Below are 19391 nucleotides of genomic sequence, written 5' to 3'. Positions count from 1 at the left end.
CCTGTCCCTGATTTTGTTTTGTTCTGTGGTCCACGATCAGTTCTGTTGCCTCGCCCAGTAAAGAAATACAGCTTTGTACGAAAACGGTAGTTTTTAAAGATCCTGAAAAACTCCCTAGCAAAAAAAAAAAAAAAAAAAAAAAGATATCAGCACTAGTTCGTCAGTGATTTTAGGAATTAATCTGTGATACAAACCCCTAGGTTTTCCATGTTGCTCCCCAGCCCGTGCTCTAGTACAAGGTAGAATCCATCCATTTAAAAAAAATTCCTTCCTTCCTTTAGGCTGAAAATTCTTAACATTGAGATGGAGGGAGGAATGGAAGAAGCCAAGGGGCTCTGGAAGTTCCTTACTTGTTTCATTAACATTTACAGTCCTTTGATACTACCCAGAACAAATAGGGACTTCTCCCCATTCAAAAACACTAATTTACAAGATCAAGCAATCATCAGTAAAAAATTTCAGAGAAAGATGTTCTTCCCGGAAAAATAAATTGTTTAAGTTTCCTTGTATTAAGGGTACCTACAGACTAAAGTCCAGCTAGGAATTTTCAGAAGAAAATACAAAACAAACTGAAACTTCTCAACAACTCTGAAGACATAGAGGATCACATGATTAGAAAAATTTAAACTAAGCCACCTTTATTAAGTACAAATCTACTGTGGACCCACTATATTCAAGGGATTAATACTAGATGTAATGAAATGGTTAGATTTTTTTCATTGTTGAATTTATTAGCATTATTTAATGTGCTCTACGAATGTACTAAATGTTGACTCTAGAAAATGCATAATTTAGTACAGTCTTCAAGGTAGTAAAATTACTACTTTTGAAGAAAGAACATAAATATTTGTGGCATTTCCTGCTTTATTCCTTGAGTGTCATGTTTGAAGGCTAGATCGCGTTTATGAGTTTCCACGAAACAGCCCACATATAGCTGTAATCCAAAGGATACGTGGTCATTTTATTTGTTTAGATATTCTAATTATCTTCTACAGGTTATGTACAAAGAAAACTTGGGAACAGGCATTCCAACCACGGTAACTCCAGAGATTGAGAGAGTCAAACGCAATCAAGAGAACTTTAGCTCGGTATTTACAAATATATCAAATAAGAAACTTGATTTCCCATTAAAAAATGACCAGAATAACCCATCATTCCTTTTAAAAAGTAACATCTTAACAACAATTTTGTGTGTGTCTGTGTGTTACCATCTGACCCAGACCATCTGGACTTACACAAAATGACTCAGTTTTCTGATGGTATTTTAACACTTTTGGCGACAAGTGTGAGCACTTAGATCTGAAATACTGTAAATAGAATTTAACATAAGATTCCTCATCATTATACTCATATCCTATAATTCAATGCTTTCTGTCGTACTTTTTCATTCCCAGAATTAGCATTGTAGAATTTATCCTTAAAATGTGAAGTAAAAAGTAAAAGCATTATCCTTACTAAATATTACTCACTGAAAAACTCCCTCCTCACACATACCCCTTTGCTCCCAATTTTCTCTCTTCCTTAATCTTTGTGCTTGTTTTGAATGTCTTTTGGGTACTTTCTTGTATCTCACAGGTTTTGTACAAAGAAAATTTGGGGAAAGGAACCCCAACACCTATCACTCCAGAGATGGAGAGAGTCAAACGCAATCAAGAGAACTTTAGCTCGGTATTTCTTAGGGGACAAAAAATAAAATCCCTTTTTATTTAAAATAATATTTTTAACACATTACCAATATATTATTTTCTCCCTTTAAAAATACTAAATTCGTATAATGAAAATAATACCAAATATTACTGCAGTTTTCAACCCAAATCTAATTTAGTATTTATTATAGTTCTGGTGTGAAATTTTAACTGTGTTTTTCCTAAAACATAGCTATTGATCATGTTCCTTAAAAACCTGTAATACTTAGTATTTCCTTCCTCAAACCTGCCTTGAATAACAGTAGATGTTTCTAACTGGTGTGGCACAAGTCAAAAGTAAAATCTAACATGCCTTCAAAAGGACAATGTTAGCTAGAATTTTATTTGTATTTATTGTGGCTCTGTTTGATGTATCTTGTGTTTGCAGCTCTTCTTAAGAGAATGTGATTCTTGAACATTTTCATTCCAAAGGCAACACAGCAATTCACAGTAACTCAAATACAAATTTACTTGGCTCAGCTATTTTTTATATATCACAAGAGATATAAATGAACCTTCTTTGGAATAGTTTCAGGATCATTGAAAGCTAGTATTTATTTAGCTTTTAATACTTATTTTATTCCCCCCCCTTTTTTTTGTTTGGTTCCCTAATTTAGTCACCAACAACTCATTATGCATATAAATTTCAATTAATTTGAGTAGTATGTGATAAGGCCTAATCCTTCTGTCTTTGAGAGAAGGCCTATATAAGTTAAGTGACTCCTGCCTGCAGCCTGGCAGCTGTGTCGGTATTAATGCCACTTAGAGAGAGACCTCATACTATGTGTGATGAAATGGCCAAAGGTGATTTATAATTGTTCTTTTTCTTAAAGTTATTTAGGCCTGTTTTGTGTCACTGTGAAAACACACAAGCAGAAATACTTTTAGAGCCTATTTTAAAAGCTAAGGCTACCTAAACAACGGGTCCAGGCTGATGTGACTGTTGGTTTTGTGCACACAGATTCTGTACAAAGAGAACTTGAGCAAGGGGACTCCCCTCCCTGTCACTCCTGAGATGGAGCGGGTCAAGCGCAACCAGGAGAACTTTAGCTCGGTATTTGGGAGAAAGCTCCTTTAACTCTGTGTTAAAAAATAATAATACCTTTCTGTAAAACAAAACTTCTAGTCATCCCTTTAAAATAATCAGTTTAACAAATTCTTTAAAAAAAAAAATCTCATCGACTGAATTCCTCTGTTTTCCAGACCTTTTACTCACCATTTGATTCTAACATTTGATATGTCCTATAACAATAGTCCCTTAAAACTTTTCATTGGTTCCTTTCCTTCCCTTTTCATGTCTTATGGGACTTTTGAAGTTAATTGACGTCCACAACCCCAAACACTATAGCTTTTATTTACTTGGAACTGTTTTTGTCTGAAAGAAAAGACACAGGACTTGAGGCCATGTGTAGAAAGAGTGGCCCTTGACGGGACAGGGTTTAGCTTAACACAGATCCTGTGTGGATAAACAGCGGCACCAAGAAAGAAAATTGCTCAGTATTGGAACCAAAGCAATCTTGATACTTGTTCTAAACAAGCCATTCCATGAATAGAAATCCAGATCCTCTGAGTTTTTAAAAAAATATACAAATTAGATCATGAGTTTATATTTAATGTTATTTTCTCTTTTATTAATGTTTTTGCAGCTGAAAAACTCTATACTAAATAGTCTGTGAAACTTTTGTATAAGGATCCTAGATTCACTTATGCCTGAGATGGAGGATCAGATGTCATTAGGAAAATTTAGCTGGATTTTTTTTGGGGGGGTGGGGTGGGTAGGGAGAAGTTTGACCCAAAATGTTTTCTAATTATTTAAACATTTTCTGAAAGTTTGATTCTTTAACATAACTATCAGTAACTTTCTTTGGTCCCACTGTCGTTTTGTTTTGTTTCTCCTTGTTTTTAATTACTATTCACTAACAACCTTTTGATTTTATTAAATTTTCAGTGTAAATGGATGTTATTTTTGGAATGTTATATTCACTGTTTTCCCTATAGGTTTATTATTATTATTCCTTCTTTTGGAAAAGTTTAATTTTCAGAATTATTTAAAAATTGTTTTCTTCTATATTAGAGTAAGTATATTATTGTTTTATATCTATCAGCGATATTAAAGATCCTGATGATCCTGGACACTTTCTTTTAAGTAACCATATGTGTTAATTTTTACATAGGTTGCATTTAGGCAATTTTTGTCTAGTGGTGCATAGAGCCCTTAAGATTCTATGGGAAATAAACAGTACTATGTATTTAGACTTGACCACCTCTATAACTTGAATTTACCCAACAAAGACCAATATCCTATATTGCATAGATTTGACCTGGGGTTTAAAATACCTGTTATTTTGTAAAACAGATGTTCTGTGTAGGAAAAATAAGTATTTGCCCATCTAATGAAAAAATAACCTTTCTATTGTACATTAAGCATTTTATTAGTTCTTTTATGAAATAATTTGTTCTTTTTTCCTTAATTCCTAACAGAAAACCAACATTTAATATATGAGTTAGTTTAAAAGTTGAAATATCAAATACACTGGCACTTTAGCCAAGGAAATATGCAGCATGTTCTCATACAGATCTGTGCTTGAAAAGACAAGCTGACCTGGTGAATTTGTCTTTCCTGTTTGATGTCTGTGTTTCATAGTAGGTTCCTTACGTGATAGATGAAAGGGCTGTTTTGACTGCTCTTGTTTTTTCTGGATGCTTTCTTGTATCGTACAGGTGTTGTATAAAGAAAACATCGGGAAAGGGATTCCAGTTCCCATCACTCCAGAGATGGAGAGAGTCAAACACAATCAAGAAAACTTTAGTTCGGTATTTAAAAAACAAACAAACAAACAAACAAAAAACCCTTTAACTGATTTTAAACCAATTTTTAAAAAAGATTAATGACTACATTTTAAAACCTAATCAACTTATCCCAATATAAAAACTTTGACGCGTCTTGTTCGCAACTTAATGCTGCCATTTCCCATGAATCAGTTTCCCCATTTTGGTTAAACATTAATATCACTTAAAAAATGTTCAATTCCAGGCTTTAAAAACATAACATTCCCAGTCTCTAAATAACCCCACTATCCTGCTTTGGCAACTTTCATCTGAACATAAAGCTTACAAAAATTTATTCTGCAAATACATTTAAACTGTTGGCCTCATTTCCTGTTCTAACCTTTTGGTCTCTACTGGTATTTGTGTAGATATTTTCAGGTTTTTTTTTTTTTTTTTTAGCATTTTGTCACTGTTCCCCATTTGCCTTAAATATAATTAATTCTTCACAATATGTTCACCTAAACTAAAAATTAAATATTTTGACTTCTTTTGAAAATAAACAAAAGAAGATTTGTGTGTATGCATCTTCATATACGCAATGTTTATAAAAGCTAAATATTCTTATGTGGTTGATTAATAACATTTCCAAATCAAAATAACTTCCTTGGTTCTCCTTCTGTCTCTGCCCTTTCTACTTTTTCCCATCCTCTTAACAAGCTGGGGGCGCAGCTTGTTCCCTTCCATGGTGCTCTCCTTTGCTCAGTGCTTCAGAGATTAGTTCAACGACAAAATAGTAAAACTTTCCTTTCAAATTCCTTAGTTTTCACTGCTCCTTCCTGCATTCCCCTGCTTTTAAGGATGTCTTTAGGCTCCTACAGGTTGGATCTAGAAGCTTCTGGTCTTTCCCTTCCTCTAACTCGTTCTCTTCCTCTTTGTACTTCTACTCCCAACTGTTCTGCAAGAAGGGGACAGTGGTTGATTGCTCTTTTTGTTCTGGATGCTTTCTTGTCACACAGGTGCTATACAAAGAAAACCTGGGTACAGGAATCCCAATCTCCATCACTCCAGAGATGCAGAGAGTCAAACTCAATCAAGAGAACCTTAGCTCGGTATTTTGGAAAGGGAAAAGAGATGCCATTTAACCTCATAATTAAATTGACACTTAACATTTATTCTTCTTTTAAACCCACTTCCCTTCCTTTGCTTCTAATATACCTCACTTAGCAAAAGGACCTACTTTCACATTTCTGTGATTCTACTATGGATTCTTTTTTTTTTTTTCCAAGTTAATTCTGATTTCTATTCCATCTGGCATTTAAAAAATGCTCTTTAAAACCTCTTTTAGTTTGCTTGGATAACAACAAAACCAAGTTCTAACAATCTCAAATCCCCATGTGACTGTTTGGGAGGATAACTCCACAGCCAAGGGCCCTGCTACCCTAGGTAGTGGCAGTTTCCTCATCCCAAGAGTGGCTGTCATTAAATTTTTTGGTGGCATCTTGTCAGCATATAACTCCTGGCTCCTCGGACTGTGTCATTTGTTAACAAGGAAGCTGAACTCACCCTTAAAATCTCAAAACAAATGAAATGTTACTTATGATTGTTTTTCTGGATGCTTTCTTATCACACAGGTGTTATACAAAGAAAACATGAGCAAGGGAACTCCTTTACCTGTCACTCCAGAGATGGAGAGAGTCAAACACAATCAAGAAAATATTAGCTCGGTACTTTGGCAAGAAGAAAAACCCCAACAAACTATAATGATTTAAAATAATACATATTAATCCTACTTTTTAAAGACAACTGAAATTTTGTGAATTTCTTAATCACATTTATCCTTCTTCCCTTTAGGGCTACTCCTAGACTTAACCTCATAATAACAAGGTTGCTTTAATCCATATTTTAAAGTTCTAATACCAGGAAGTAACAGATTTTCCAATAAATCATCCTTTTACTCCTCTCTCCCCAAACTTACTCTCTATCCATTACCCCTAAGGTCTCTTTGTTTTACGTACTTGTGAAACTCGGGGAGTGGTGTAGTAGGTGTGACGGGGCTCTTTCAGAACACTGGAGTTGTGATTTTGCTGTTTTTGCACCTGACTTTAGGTTCTAATTTACTCTGCCAGATTTGGACAAAGAGACCTTGGGAAAAATAACCCCTGATCCTCTCCTTCAGGGATAATGACATAAATTAAGATCCAGTAGTGGTTTTGGCAAATGAATGTCAATTTACTTAAAAATGAAAGTGTCACTCGAACTGTTTTTTTGTTGTAACAATTTTAGTTCTCTGTTCTTCTGTCTTTATCATACTCTTTAACTGCTAATTTTGGTAAACCATTTTCTGTAAGCCTGTGCTCTGTGATATTTTATATGTTTATAGATTGCTGGTGGATTGTGGTTTGTGTGGGGACATTAGCTTATGTAGTGAAGAGGCTTGTGGCCCTCCGCATCTACACTGTCTGCAGGTTCCTCTGATACTGTAACGCAGGGCTTCTGAGACTTTAGTGTGCATCAGAATCACTGGGACCCCCACGGCCTCTCATTCTGTAACCTGGTGTGGGGCCAGAAAGTTTGCATTTCCAGCAAGGTCTCAGGTGATGCTGACCTTGCTGTCCAGGGACCTCAACTTTGAGAACCACTTCTTTGATAGAATTCTTCCTCTTGAATGGTATATCCCAAACTGCTGTGACCCCAAGAATGACACTGAGGTGACAGCGAGGTTGGGAATTTATCATGATGTGTGACTATGTTTCCATTTGATTTACCATGATAGTGATCTAATGGCTGAAAAATTTTCCTTACTGATAAGTATGATGATGCACTGAACTAAAGCAAGAGGCAGAGCACGGATGATAGCAAGGATATATTTTCCTGATGTATCTATGTGAGTTCAAGTGTGGCAAAACGGTCCAGTTTTCCTAAGCTATTTAGGGAGCAGCCTCGACCTTCTCAGTGTTATTCAAGCGCATGCCCCTAAGTCCTGTTAGATGACCTGTCAGGTGCTTGACATGCACAGATTAGTGGTAGAAGGTGGTCTCCCATCCCTGCCCCACACCCCAAAACTAGGCACAAAAACAGCTTGCAGGCTGTAAGGATTTCAGGGCAGGGTCCTACTGTGGAAATGTGTGCCTTGTGACTACATCAACTTGTTCTGAAAATGTGTTTCTTTCCATCTAACCTTATTGCCCAAATGGTTTAGCACCCTGAGCCTCCTAACAAATGATCTGTTCTGTTTAATCTTTTGGTAACTGTAATTCTTTTTTTCTTTTTGGCTTTTTGGATCCATTGGACTCGCATAGGTTTTGTACAAAGAAAATGTGGGGAAAGGCACCCCAACCCCTGTCACTCCAGAGATGCAGAGAGTCAAACGCAATCAAGAGAACATTAGCTCGGTATTGTCTTAAGAAACGAAAGTGCTTTTAATTCTGCAAAGTAACCCCTGCTGTTTGACCTGCTCCTAACTCCATCCCAGGTTAAAACAAACAAAATGCCAGTTTTTTAGACTCTCCCCTAAATGACATACTACATTTACTGTTGCCATTAACTGTTTTTTAAGCTTTCTTCTTGAGAGTTGTTCTCACTAATAGTGATAGATTAAACCTGGAGTTTTCTCCCCCAAATTGCATTATATTGAATAGCCTGAATTACTGCCTCCTAGTGACTTTCGGGTCCAACTTTGTATCTCACAGGTGTTATACAAAGAGAACCTGGGGAAAGCCACCCCCACAACCTTGACTCCCGAGATGGAAAGAGTCAAACGCAATCAAGAAAACTTTAGCTCGGTATTTGAGAGAGGGAAAAGGAAATGGTGACACTTATAACAAGCCTGGCAAACATGGTTACACCACTAATTTATCTCAGTTTCCCCAAAACTTTTATCTTTTAAAATTCTTCTTTACCCACTTAAAAGATGACCTACAAACCCCACCAGCTCAAACTGATTTAATTCCTTCTTCACCTTTTGCTTTATACAATAACATTTTAATGGCTTTCTCTTCCTGAGGTGTTTTTTATAGAGTGTGACATAATTGAGTCATAATAACAGCTAGATGATGGTTTTCAGAATTGGGTTTCTGCTCTCTGATATCTGGATGCTCTCTTGGCTTCTCTAGGTATTATACAAAGAGAATATGAGAAAAGCAACTCCGACACCAGTTACTCCAGAGATGGAGAGAGCTAAGCGCAACCAAGAAAACATTAGCTCGGTATTTTCTAGGACTAAAAAAGGAGTAGTGCAATGACTTGGAAAATAACATTTTAACATCATAAAAAAGTGTCTCTCATTCAACTGAAAAACACACTAAAACAAAAAGAGAAATGCAACATCTTGGAAAATAACGTTTTAACACCATAAAAATGTGCATTTTTTTATTCAATTGAAAATTCACACTAAACTTAACACAACTGTGCTTTTAAATTCCAAATGATTGTACTAAGACATAACAAGTTAATTGCCAGTGTTTTCTCTTCCCTTTTTCTTTACTCTGAGGTAGTCTTATGTAACCAGCTATAACAAATTGACTTTCTAACATCCTCAGTCTTCAGCAATACTTTATTAAGATACTTTATGAAACAGGTAATACTCTGAAATGGCTGCCTTCTCTGACTTTGATATTTTGGTTTTTTCATGTCTGAGACTTTGATTTCTACATTAGCATATTGGTTTATGAAATCGGGACATAACCCTTCAAAAAATGAACACTTGTTTTAAAGGACAGTTCTTTCAAATAGGATAGTTCTTTCAAATGTCAGTATCACGTTTAGCGCCAAATACCATCCAATGTGCTCGTGCTACAATTCCCAGCAAATTCAAGAGACCACTTTTCCCCTTCCTTTCAAAATGACACTTTGCTCTGTCTCCTCTGAAAATGAACGTTACATTATCAAAGTCAAAATAAATCCTTTGTCTCATTCAAGCCCTGCCCGTCCACACTCACGCTAACTGTTCCGATGTCAGTTACGGGCTCGCTGGGGCTTTTCGGGTGACTCAAGCTTCCCTCCCCAGCTCCTTTCACCTCCATCTGTTGGAAAGGTTTTGAGGCTTCAGAATTAGGACAGCACCACAACCTGTCCTCACTCATGGTCTCTCCTCTGTCAGGTGCTTTATTCTGATAGCTTCCGAAAGCAAATACAAGGCAAAGCTGCCTATGTCTTGGACACGCCAGAGATGCGACGGGTGAGGGAGACCCAACGCCACATCTCAACGGTGAGTCACGAATTCCTCAGATTAGGTGGGTGGCCTGCTGGCACATGCTGAAAAGGAAATGATCACACCACCCTGTTTTCACCAAGTGAATGCGTGAAATTTCAGGTGAAATATCATGAAGACTTCGAGAAACACAAGGGCTGCTTCACACCAGTGGTGACGGACCCCATCACTGAGCGAGTAAAGAAGAACACACAGGACTTCAGTGACATTAACTACCGAGGTATTCAGAGAAAGGTGGTAGAAATGGAACAGAAACGGAATGACCAGGATCAAGAAATTATTACAGGTAATTGGGGTTGGAGGGTGGGGGGTAGAATCAACCTTAAGGAAGGTAGGACACAAGTGACGTTATCTAGAGCAAAGCAATGGCCAGAGGACCTCAACCTGTGTTTTCATGAGATGTGAAAGAAAAGCCCTATCATTTCAGCGTTTGCAAAGCTGAGGTCTACTTTATGCTTCGTCCTCCTAGAACTAAGCTCAATGAGTGCTCAGTCCTCTTGTGGTTGCTTAGGTTCATGCCTTCATCTCCAAATTACCGGAAGCGTCCAAGAACATCTGTGCTGATTCTTAATCTCACTTTCAGGTTTACGTGTCTGGCGTACAAACCCTGGCTCAGTTTTTGACTATGATCCAGCAGAAGACAACATTCAGTCCCGAAGCTTACACATGATGAATGGTATGTGATGCCACACAAGGCTTATGATATAAATGTCCCCATTTACTGGGCTAGCGCCAGTGGCTTTTATTTAGGCTTGGAAGTTCCTCTCCTCCAGGGCTTTCAATTTCCTGAGTTACCCATTCAGCATAAAAACACCTCCTTGACTAGTGGGCCAAGCACATTTTCTAGACAAGTTGAGAGTGAGGAAAAGATTGTTTCACTGCCTCAGGGAAAGTCCCCTTCAGTCCCCATTATTAGTTTTTTTTCCTAAAGAAAAAAAGGTATTACATCTTTCTGTTGGAGAAATAATGAAAAAAAGAAATACATAAGCAAAAGGAAGAGAATGGATTTGACCTTTAACAACTTTCCGAACTCTCTATGTCAGAGATTAGGCATTCAACAAAACAGGCCATGTGGCTTTATGCCTTCTATTCATGTTGAAAGTAAAATGATATGTAGTGCCTGTAAGTCTCAAAGGATTTATATTCTACTGATGAAGAGAGACCGGTAAATCAGTGGTTACTCCCTGACGTGAACAGTTTTAAAGGTCTGCACACAGATCGTGGGAACAGAGAAAGGGCATCTAAATAAATTTGGAAGTTGGGGGGACTTTCTGGGGAAGTTGAAAGGTGGAATTTGAATGTGAACATTACTATCTGTTCATTTTGGTGAGCCAGGAAAATGAGCAGGATAGAGGGAAGGAGTAGTAGTTAAGGACAGACTCTGGGATTGGAAGCCTGGCTGTATCACTTAACGGTTAGGGGACATTGGGTGATTAGACTGTCATCTGGAAAATGAGGATCACCTTGTGTCATAAGAATTTTGAGGGTTTAATCCACAGAAATCTACTTAAAACCATGCTTGATAACAAACAAACAAAAACCAACTGAGATTCAATTACCGTTAGGCATTACTGCTACAAAAGTTTATCTCTGCTCCCTCTCCAATCAATCTTACCTCCTCCAGCACAAGCCCAGCGGCGGAGCCGGGAGCAGTCTCGATCTGCCAGCGCGCTGAGCGTCAGCGGCGGCGAGGAGAAATCCGAGCATTCAGAAGGTGCCCACCTCTCCACCTACAGCGATGGAGGCGTCTTCTTCTCTGCATCCTCAGCAGGTACAAGTGGATGGCCCTGCTCATCAGCCATGACCGGCCAGCTCACTGGAGGTTACTGTAAGAGATGCTTTGAGTAAAAGCAAAACAAAAAACATCTGGATCCTTTCTTCTAATGAGAGGACTAGAATTGTGGAGAGGTACATGCAGTTAGCTATTTCATTTTCATTCCTCCTTTCTTGGAAATCATTCAAATTAAGGGAAAAGATAGTGCTGCTCAGTTGCTAAACACAGATTAATGTCTAGTCACATTTTCTCCCAATAAACTATTTTCCCCCTTCCTTTTAGCTTATAAACATGCAAAAACCACAGAGCTCCCACAGCAGCGATCATCCTCAGTTGCTACCCAGCAGACAACGGTATCCTCCATCCCATCTCATCCATCTACTGCTGGAGTAAGTAACAATAACTTACCCAAGTCATCCTCATTTTTTATGTGCAATAATGACTATAGGTATTCTAGCCTTTTTTGTTTTTAACCAAACCTTCTATTTTATATAATACTCTTTTATTACACATCTCATGCTAACAGTAATAAGTATCAGAAAACCATCATTAGCAACTCATATTAATTAAAAAGCATTATTTAGTGATTGAAAACAAACATAAAAAAAAAAGGAAGAAAAGAAAAACTAAAGCAAAATGATCATTTTGGGCTCATTAGACCCACCCACTATCTTAAAGCAAAACAGCTGCGGCTTGGAATCACTCTTCCAGAATATATTGGGGTTGGCCAAAAAGGTTGTTTGGATTTTTCCGTAAGATGTAATGGGAAAACCGAACGAACTTCTTGGCTAACCCAAATATATGTGTATGCATGTCTCACACGTTATCTGATCATATCTTAAATCTCTCCTTAATATACACTGAAGAAATAAATCATGCTCACAATTCACCAGACTACTTTAAAACTCTGTTTAAAACCGTGGATCTCATTCATAATATTACAAAAACATAATTCTTTAGGATTGAAATGAACAATATTTGTATGAAAAAACTATCTTTATTAAAGGACATAAAGATTTAAGTAAGTATTGAACCCATTACAGTTCAGGAAGGGAATTTTGTAGTCATTTCTCCAGAAATAAATCCATAAATTCAAGGCAATTCCAATCAAATCCTAGTAATTTTTTTTTAATTTTATACATTAATCCTTAAATTTATTTGAAAGAGTAAGGATGCAAGAATATTCAAGCAAATTTTGAAAATGACAACAGGAAAGGACTTAACAATGTAAGAGCAAAATATGCTATAAAGCTATTACCATTAAATAGAAATTTAGCAAAAATGGACCCTAGAAGAGTTACAAATCAGCAGAGAGAGAAAAAAAAAAGCACAATTGTAAAATACTACAGAAAACTAGAGACTACTTTTACAATGCTGGCAATGGGGAAAGGCTTCCTCAGCAAGTTCTAAAAACCTAGAAATGTAAAGGAAAAGACTTATAGATTTAACCAGAAAAGGTTAAACATTTTTATAATGAAAAGAAATGTCAAACTGGAAATATTACACCATATATAACAAAGATTAATATTTAAAAAGCATAAAGTATCCAAAGTTCATTAACATATTATTCCCTTCTCTTCAAAATAAAACCTGGAAGCATATGAACAGACAATTTACAGCAAAAGAAATAAAAATGGCCAACAAAAAAAAAGTTCACCATTTTACTACTAACCAGAAATATGCAATAGTAAAGTATCATATTAGAACATAAGCGAAGTTTTAAAAAAACTTAGAAGGCACATACCTTTGACCTAATACTTTCACTTTTTTTAAAATTGAGAAATATTGGTAATATCACTCATTTTTTAAAAAATTTATTGGATTTATTGTTTTATTGGCTGTGTTGGGTCTTCATTGCTGCACATGGGCTGTCCAGTTGTGGCGAGCGTGGGCTCCCCATTGTGGTGGCTTCTCTTGTGAAGCATGGGCTCTAGACATGTGGGCTTCAGTAGTTGTAGCACATGGGCTCAACAGTTGTGGTTCACAGGCTCTAGAGTGCATGCTCAATAGTTGTGGTGCATGGGCTTAGTTGCTCCGTGGTATGTGGTATCTTCCTGGGGCAGGGTTTGAACCCATGTCCCCTACATTAGCAGGCAGATTTTTAACTACTGCACCACCTAAGAAGTCCCAATACTTTCACTTTTCAAAGTTTTTTCTTTTAAAAATAAATCTGCCCAAACACTGTGGAGTTAGTGGATGAAAACATGGTGACAGTTAATGTCCAGAAAAATAGAAATGGCTAAATAATTTGTGATAGTACTAAAATATGGAATTCTCTGCAGCAGTAAAAAAGAATATCAATCTATATTTATGTGGAAAGACCTCTAGGCTGTATTAAATGGGAAGAACAAGTCAGTATTATTTATAGCAGCAGTTCCCAAGCTTTTTGGCACCAGGGAGCAGTTTCACAGAAAATTTTTCCATGGATTGGGGGCAGAGGCGTAGGGGAGGAATGGTTCAGGTGGTAACGTGAGTGATGGGGAGCAGCAGATGAAGCTTCCTTCCATTGTCCACCGCTCACCTCCTGCTGTGTGGCCTGGTTTCTAACAGGTCGGTGGACTGCTGTCGGTTCTCGGCTCCTGGGGCTTGGGGACCCAGGATTTATAGTATTATTCCACTTACGTGGGGCAGGGGGGAACCTATCCTTGAATGTGAATATATATGTGTATATTTCAGAATGCTAGGAAGAAACATGTCTCATACTAAATTACTAACCAGTGGCTGCTCCTATGAAGAAAATTTGGGCACTTTCAAATTCTCTCTAAATTGTTATAATTTTTAAAAACCTTATTTCATTGTTGTGAGAACACTTGAGATCTTCCTACCCTCTTATATTTTTAACTGTACATTATTGTTTACTATAGATTCAAGGTTGTATACAGATCCCCAGAGATATCTAGAACAACAGATAACCAGGGTTTATTCATCTTGCTTAACTGAAACTGTGCCGTTTGACTAGTAACACCCCATTTTCCTTTCCCACTATGCTTTTTTTTTTTTTTAATATTGTGGAGGTCAGCTTTCCAGAAACTTTTACTGGTATGCTCCCAAAATTTCCAAAGTGAGAGAAATATGCGATATTGCTGATTTTTCAAATTCTTTTTCTCCAAAACACAAATTAGTACATCCACTAATGTACTGTCTCTATATATTTGCCTAGTCAGGATATTTCATATAAATGAAATCATACTGTATGTGGTCTTCTGTGACTGGCTTCTTATTGAGGTTCATCCATGTTTTATCATATATCAGTACCTCATCCCTTTTTATTAGCAGATAGTATTTCATTGTATGGAAATACCTTTTTTTTATTCATTCATCAGTTGGGCATTTGGGCTTTCCACTTTTTGGCTGTTAAAAACAATGCCATTATGAATATGTATGTATAAGTTATTGTGGACATACATTCATTCCTCTTGGGTATATACCTCAGAGTAGAATTGCTAGGCCACATGGTAACTCTACTTAAAATGGGAGGAACTTCTAAAACTGTTTTCCAAAGTTATCTGCACCATTTTCCCTTTCCACCAAGTTTATAAAGATTACAGTTTTTCCACATCCTCCCCAATACCTGTACTCTTTTTGATTATCACCATTCCAGTGTGTGGGAATTGGGTATTTCATTGTAGTTTTGCATTTTCCTGATGACTAATGATGTCAAACATCTTTTCATGTGTTTATTGGCTCTTGGTGTATCTCCTTTGGCACTCTTCCAACCCCTTTTCAGTATTGAATTACAGCTTTTTTTAATACTGTCTGCATAGTGATCCCTAATTAGCTCTATGACTGACAAATATTTTCTCCTAGTTTGTGAGTTGTCTTTTTAGTTTGTGCAACTTAAATTTGTGGAGTAAGTCATAAGAGACTTTAAAAGGTGTTTGGGTTAATTGTTGGAAATAACATACATTTCCCCTTTTTTGTCATTACCAACAGAAAATCTTCCGTGCCATGTATGACTATATGGCTGCTGATGCAGATGAGGTGTCCTTCAGAGATGGAGATGCTATTGTAAATGTTCAAGCTATTGATGAAGGTTGGATGTATGGCACTGTGCAGAGGACTGGCAGGACCGGCATGCTCCCAGCCAATTACGTTGAAGCTATTTAGGCACTTCAAAGCATCACCTGCCTACAGGGCCTATAAATCTTGCCGTCAGTATTTCAGTTTAGACGCTCCACTATTCCCCGAGTTCTTAAGCTGCCTAGTGGTTTTTGTGTCAATATGATTTATGGTTCTACCATCCCTTAATTTGTTTCTATATGTACCCTAATAATTCACCAGTAAAACAAATGTTAGTACAACTCATCTGTCCAATTATTAAACTAGACTTCCTCTATCTTCTGGACTTGCACATAAAACCTGAGACAACATTAAACCCATAGGTTTTATTTTTTTAATTGCCATTATCAAATTTTCCTTTGGGTTTTAAAATGTTTAATTTCAGAATAGACATTTTAAGTTTCTGCACTGTTATATTATTGCTGTATCAACCCAGTCTTTCTCCATTATGAAAATGTTTATTTCTTTTCTGAATCAAGAGTTCTAAACACGTTAAACACATTTTTTTAAATGGCAGAGATACTCACCTTTTTCTTGCTTACTGACTGATAATCTTATTTCTAATCCAATTCTGAAGTTATACAGCTGATAGAAATATAAATTGGTGTTAAGCTAGTAACTAATAAAATCTGTAATTCTGCAACAAACAACACTGATGGAATGAGCATTATTTATAAGTTTTAAGATCTACAAATAAAAACTTCAAGAAAGCAAACCCCTTACACTAGACTTCTCTAAAAAAATTACACTTAAAAAAAAGTACTGTTAAATATGCACCAGGGGCTTCCCTGGTGGTGCAGTGGTTAAGAACCTGCCTGCTAATGCAGGGGCCACAGGTCAGATCCCTGGTCCGGGAAGATCCCACATGCAGTGGAGCAAATAAGCCTGTGCGCCACAACTACTGAGCCCGATTGCCTGTGCTCGGCAACAAGAGAAACCACTGCAATGAAGAGTAGCCTCTGCTTGCCACAACTAGAGAAAGCCTGTGTGTAGCAACGAAGACCTAACACAGCCAAAAATAATTAAAAAAAAAAAAAAAATTCACCAGACATCATAAATCAACTATATACTTCAGTTTACAAAAAAAAGTGAAAAAAAAATTCACAAGTGTAGACTTTCTCGAAACTCTATCCATACTTGTGTTCAGCAAGCTTTCCTTATGGCTTGGCTTATGAAGTTTTAGAAATAGCTGGGGGACCCAATCCTAACGTCGGGGATCTTCCCCATCTGTATCCAGTGGGCTGGCAGTTTGTGGCAAAGGCATTAAATAGGTAAAGGGTGGAGTGCCAATCAATAATGGCTTAGTAAGTTTACAGAGTATCCTTTCTAAAAAGCAAAAGATCTGTCCACATTACTTTTACAGCCATAGTAATACTGCTGTCCTGAAGCTTCTTGATGTGTCTGAGACTCGAGAGCCAAGAGTACATGTGAATATGAAGGCAGAGACTGGAGTGATACTTCTACATGCCAGGAAAGCCAAAAACTGCCAGCAAACCACAGAAGCTAGGGAAGAGGCATGGAACAGCCTTCCTCACAGCTCTTAGAAGGGACCAACCCTTGTTGACAAGCTTATCTCAGACTTCTAGTCCCCAGAACCAAAACAATAAATTTGTTATTTAAGCCACTCAGTTTGTGGCTGTTACACCAGCCATAGTAAACTAATACAGTATTTTTCAATATCACTCTTTCGCTTTTTTTTCTTGCTTTAAATGTATGGGTTTACAATCTTCTAAGGCAAAAGAAAACAAAAGCAAAAATAGACAAATGGAACCTAACCAAACTTTAAGCTTTTGCACAGCAAAGGAAACCATGAACAAAAAGATAACCTCAGAAGGGGAGAAAATATTTGCAAATGATGCAACCAAGGGCTTAATTTCCAAAATATACCAATAGCTCATACAACTCAATACCGAAAAACCAAACAACCCAATCAAAATGGGCAGAAGATCTAAACAGACATTTCTCCAAAGAAGACATACAGATGGCCAACAGGCACATGAAAAGATGCTCAAAACTGCTGATTATTAGAGAAATACAATTCAAAACTACGCGGTGTCCCCTCACTCTGGTCAGACTGGCTATCATCAAAAGTCTATAAATAATAAATGCTGGAGAGGGTTTGAAGAAAAGGGAACCCTCCTATAATGCTGGTGGGAATGGAAACTGGTACAGCCACTACGGAAAACAATGGAGATTCCTTAAAAAACTAAAAATAGAGCTACCACATGATCCAGCAATCCCACTCCTGGGCATACATCTGGAAAAGATGAAAACTCTAATCAGAAAAGATACACGTGCCCCAAAGTTCATAGCAGCACTATTTACAACAGCCAAAACACAAACAACCCAAATACCCATCAACAGACAGTTTAAGATGTGATATATATATATATGTATAAAATCATACCCACAATGGAATATTACTCAGCCATAAGAAAGAATGAAATATTGCCATCTGCAACAACATGGATGGACCTAGAAAATATCAGAGAGAGTCAGAGAAAGACAAATATTTCACTTATATACAGAATCTGTAAAATACAAATGAATATACAAAGCAGGAACAGACTCACAGGCACAGAAAACAAATTTATGGTTACCAAAGGGGAGAGGGAGGAGGATAAATTAGACGTATGGGATTAACAGATCAACAGTACTATGCGTAAAATAAATAAGCAACATGGATTTACTGTGTAACACAGAGAACAATATTCAGTATTTTATAATAACCTATTATGGAAATAATCTGAAAAACATATATAACTGAACCACTTTGCTGTATACCTGCAACTAGCACATTATAAATCAACAATATTTCATTTTTTTTTTAAAGTATGGATTTAGATGTGTGTGGAATCCACAGGACTATGAACAAAGAAGAGATCCTCCATGGTTAAAAACAGGCCATAAAGGAGGCCCACAAAGGAGGGCAAGAACACAAATGGTTCGTGTGATCGTGGGGGAATACAATGCTCACTTTGAGGTTGGTATCTGGGTTATGTTATTTTCACTCATTTCAGGAGGCCTCACTGAAACACAAAAATTAAAAAACCAAAAACCAAAGAAAAACAAGTACCAGAATTTTTTTTTTTTTTTTTTAGTTTTATTAAAGTGCATTTCTTTAAAAATGTCTCAACATCCAGTTTCAATTGGAAAGTGATAACAGTCAATTCTCAATAGATCATGAGTTTTACTGTGGATCAGACAGCTTCTCCCTCCCTCCACCCAGTCATAATGAACCTGAAAATACAATTTTAGTGTATGTCTACCTGCTTCAAACACTGTATAAAGCATTACACAAACAAAATTGACTGCACCCTTATTTCCCATCTACTAGTACAGTCAACTGAGGAATGAACAGGTACTTCTGTGAAGTTTCAACTTAAATCATTTGACTTATCATACATAAATACTTTCCGAATGTAAAACTAAGCTCTCTTAGAGTTTATCAAGTGATGAAAACAGAAATATTACAGGGCTAATAAATGACTGATTTGGCTTCTCTCAGTCCTTTTCTAAGTGCACATTAGTCAAGTCTATCCACAGGAGGTAGTGTTTATACTGAAAGCAATCGATTACTCACCAACACAGAAAGCAAACTCCCCAAACCCCCAACTGTTTCACAGGTGTGATTTAACCAATTAGTGCCAGATGCCTTTCCTTCACATATCAGGTCCCTTAACATCCACTGTAAACACATAACAATGTTTTAAGAGTTTATAGGAGAAAAACACGTACCTAAATAATACTATTATCTCCTAGTATATGTGTATTTGAGCAACAGTAAGATATAAATGGAATCAGGGGAACCCATTTTATAAAATAAAATCTAAATATTGACAATAGAAATTAAATCAAAACTCCTATTCTGCCAGCTAAAAGTAACCAAACTGAC

At 36.9% G+C, this 19391-nt stretch overlaps 1 protein-coding gene across 10 annotated transcripts in view; it reads left to right on the top strand.

Annotated features, from left to right (window-relative positions):
• Positions 1-16000, top strand: part of NEB (nebulin) — a 234760-nt gene extending 218760 nt beyond the window's left edge. The window contains exons 171-185 of one of the 10 annotated variants that reach the window (XM_057744549.1): positions 996-1088; positions 1576-1668; positions 2647-2739; positions 4407-4499; positions 5471-5563; positions 6086-6178; positions 7754-7846; positions 8144-8236; positions 8567-8659; positions 9553-9660; positions 9766-9949; positions 10247-10339; positions 11288-11434; positions 11720-11826; positions 15371-16000. In XM_057744549.1, coding sequence (XP_057600532.1) covers positions 996-1088; positions 1576-1668; positions 2647-2739; positions 4407-4499; positions 5471-5563; positions 6086-6178; positions 7754-7846; positions 8144-8236; positions 8567-8659; positions 9553-9660; positions 9766-9949; positions 10247-10339; positions 11288-11434; positions 11720-11826; positions 15371-15544 — 1650 coding nt within the window. In that variant the 3' untranslated portion in view covers positions 15545-16000. The remainder of the gene's footprint in view (positions 1-995; positions 1089-1575; positions 1669-2646; positions 2740-4406; positions 4500-5470; positions 5564-6085; positions 6179-7753; positions 7847-8143; positions 8237-8566; positions 8660-9552; positions 9661-9765; positions 9950-10246; positions 10340-11287; positions 11435-11719; positions 11827-15370) is intronic. The other 9 variants (XM_057744551.1, XM_057744550.1, XM_057744554.1 and 6 more) reach the window with 9 other exon arrangements.
• Positions 16001-19391: the final 3391 nt, after the last annotated feature.

Source organism: Hippopotamus amphibius, chromosome 8 (assembly GCF_030028045.1).
Source record: "Hippopotamus amphibius kiboko isolate mHipAmp2 chromosome 8, mHipAmp2.hap2, whole genome shotgun sequence".
NCBI classification, from domain to species: Eukaryota; Metazoa; Chordata; class Mammalia; order Artiodactyla; family Hippopotamidae; genus Hippopotamus; species Hippopotamus amphibius.
Note: the sequence above shows the minus strand (reverse complement) of the source record. Positions and strands in the feature narration are given on the sequence as shown.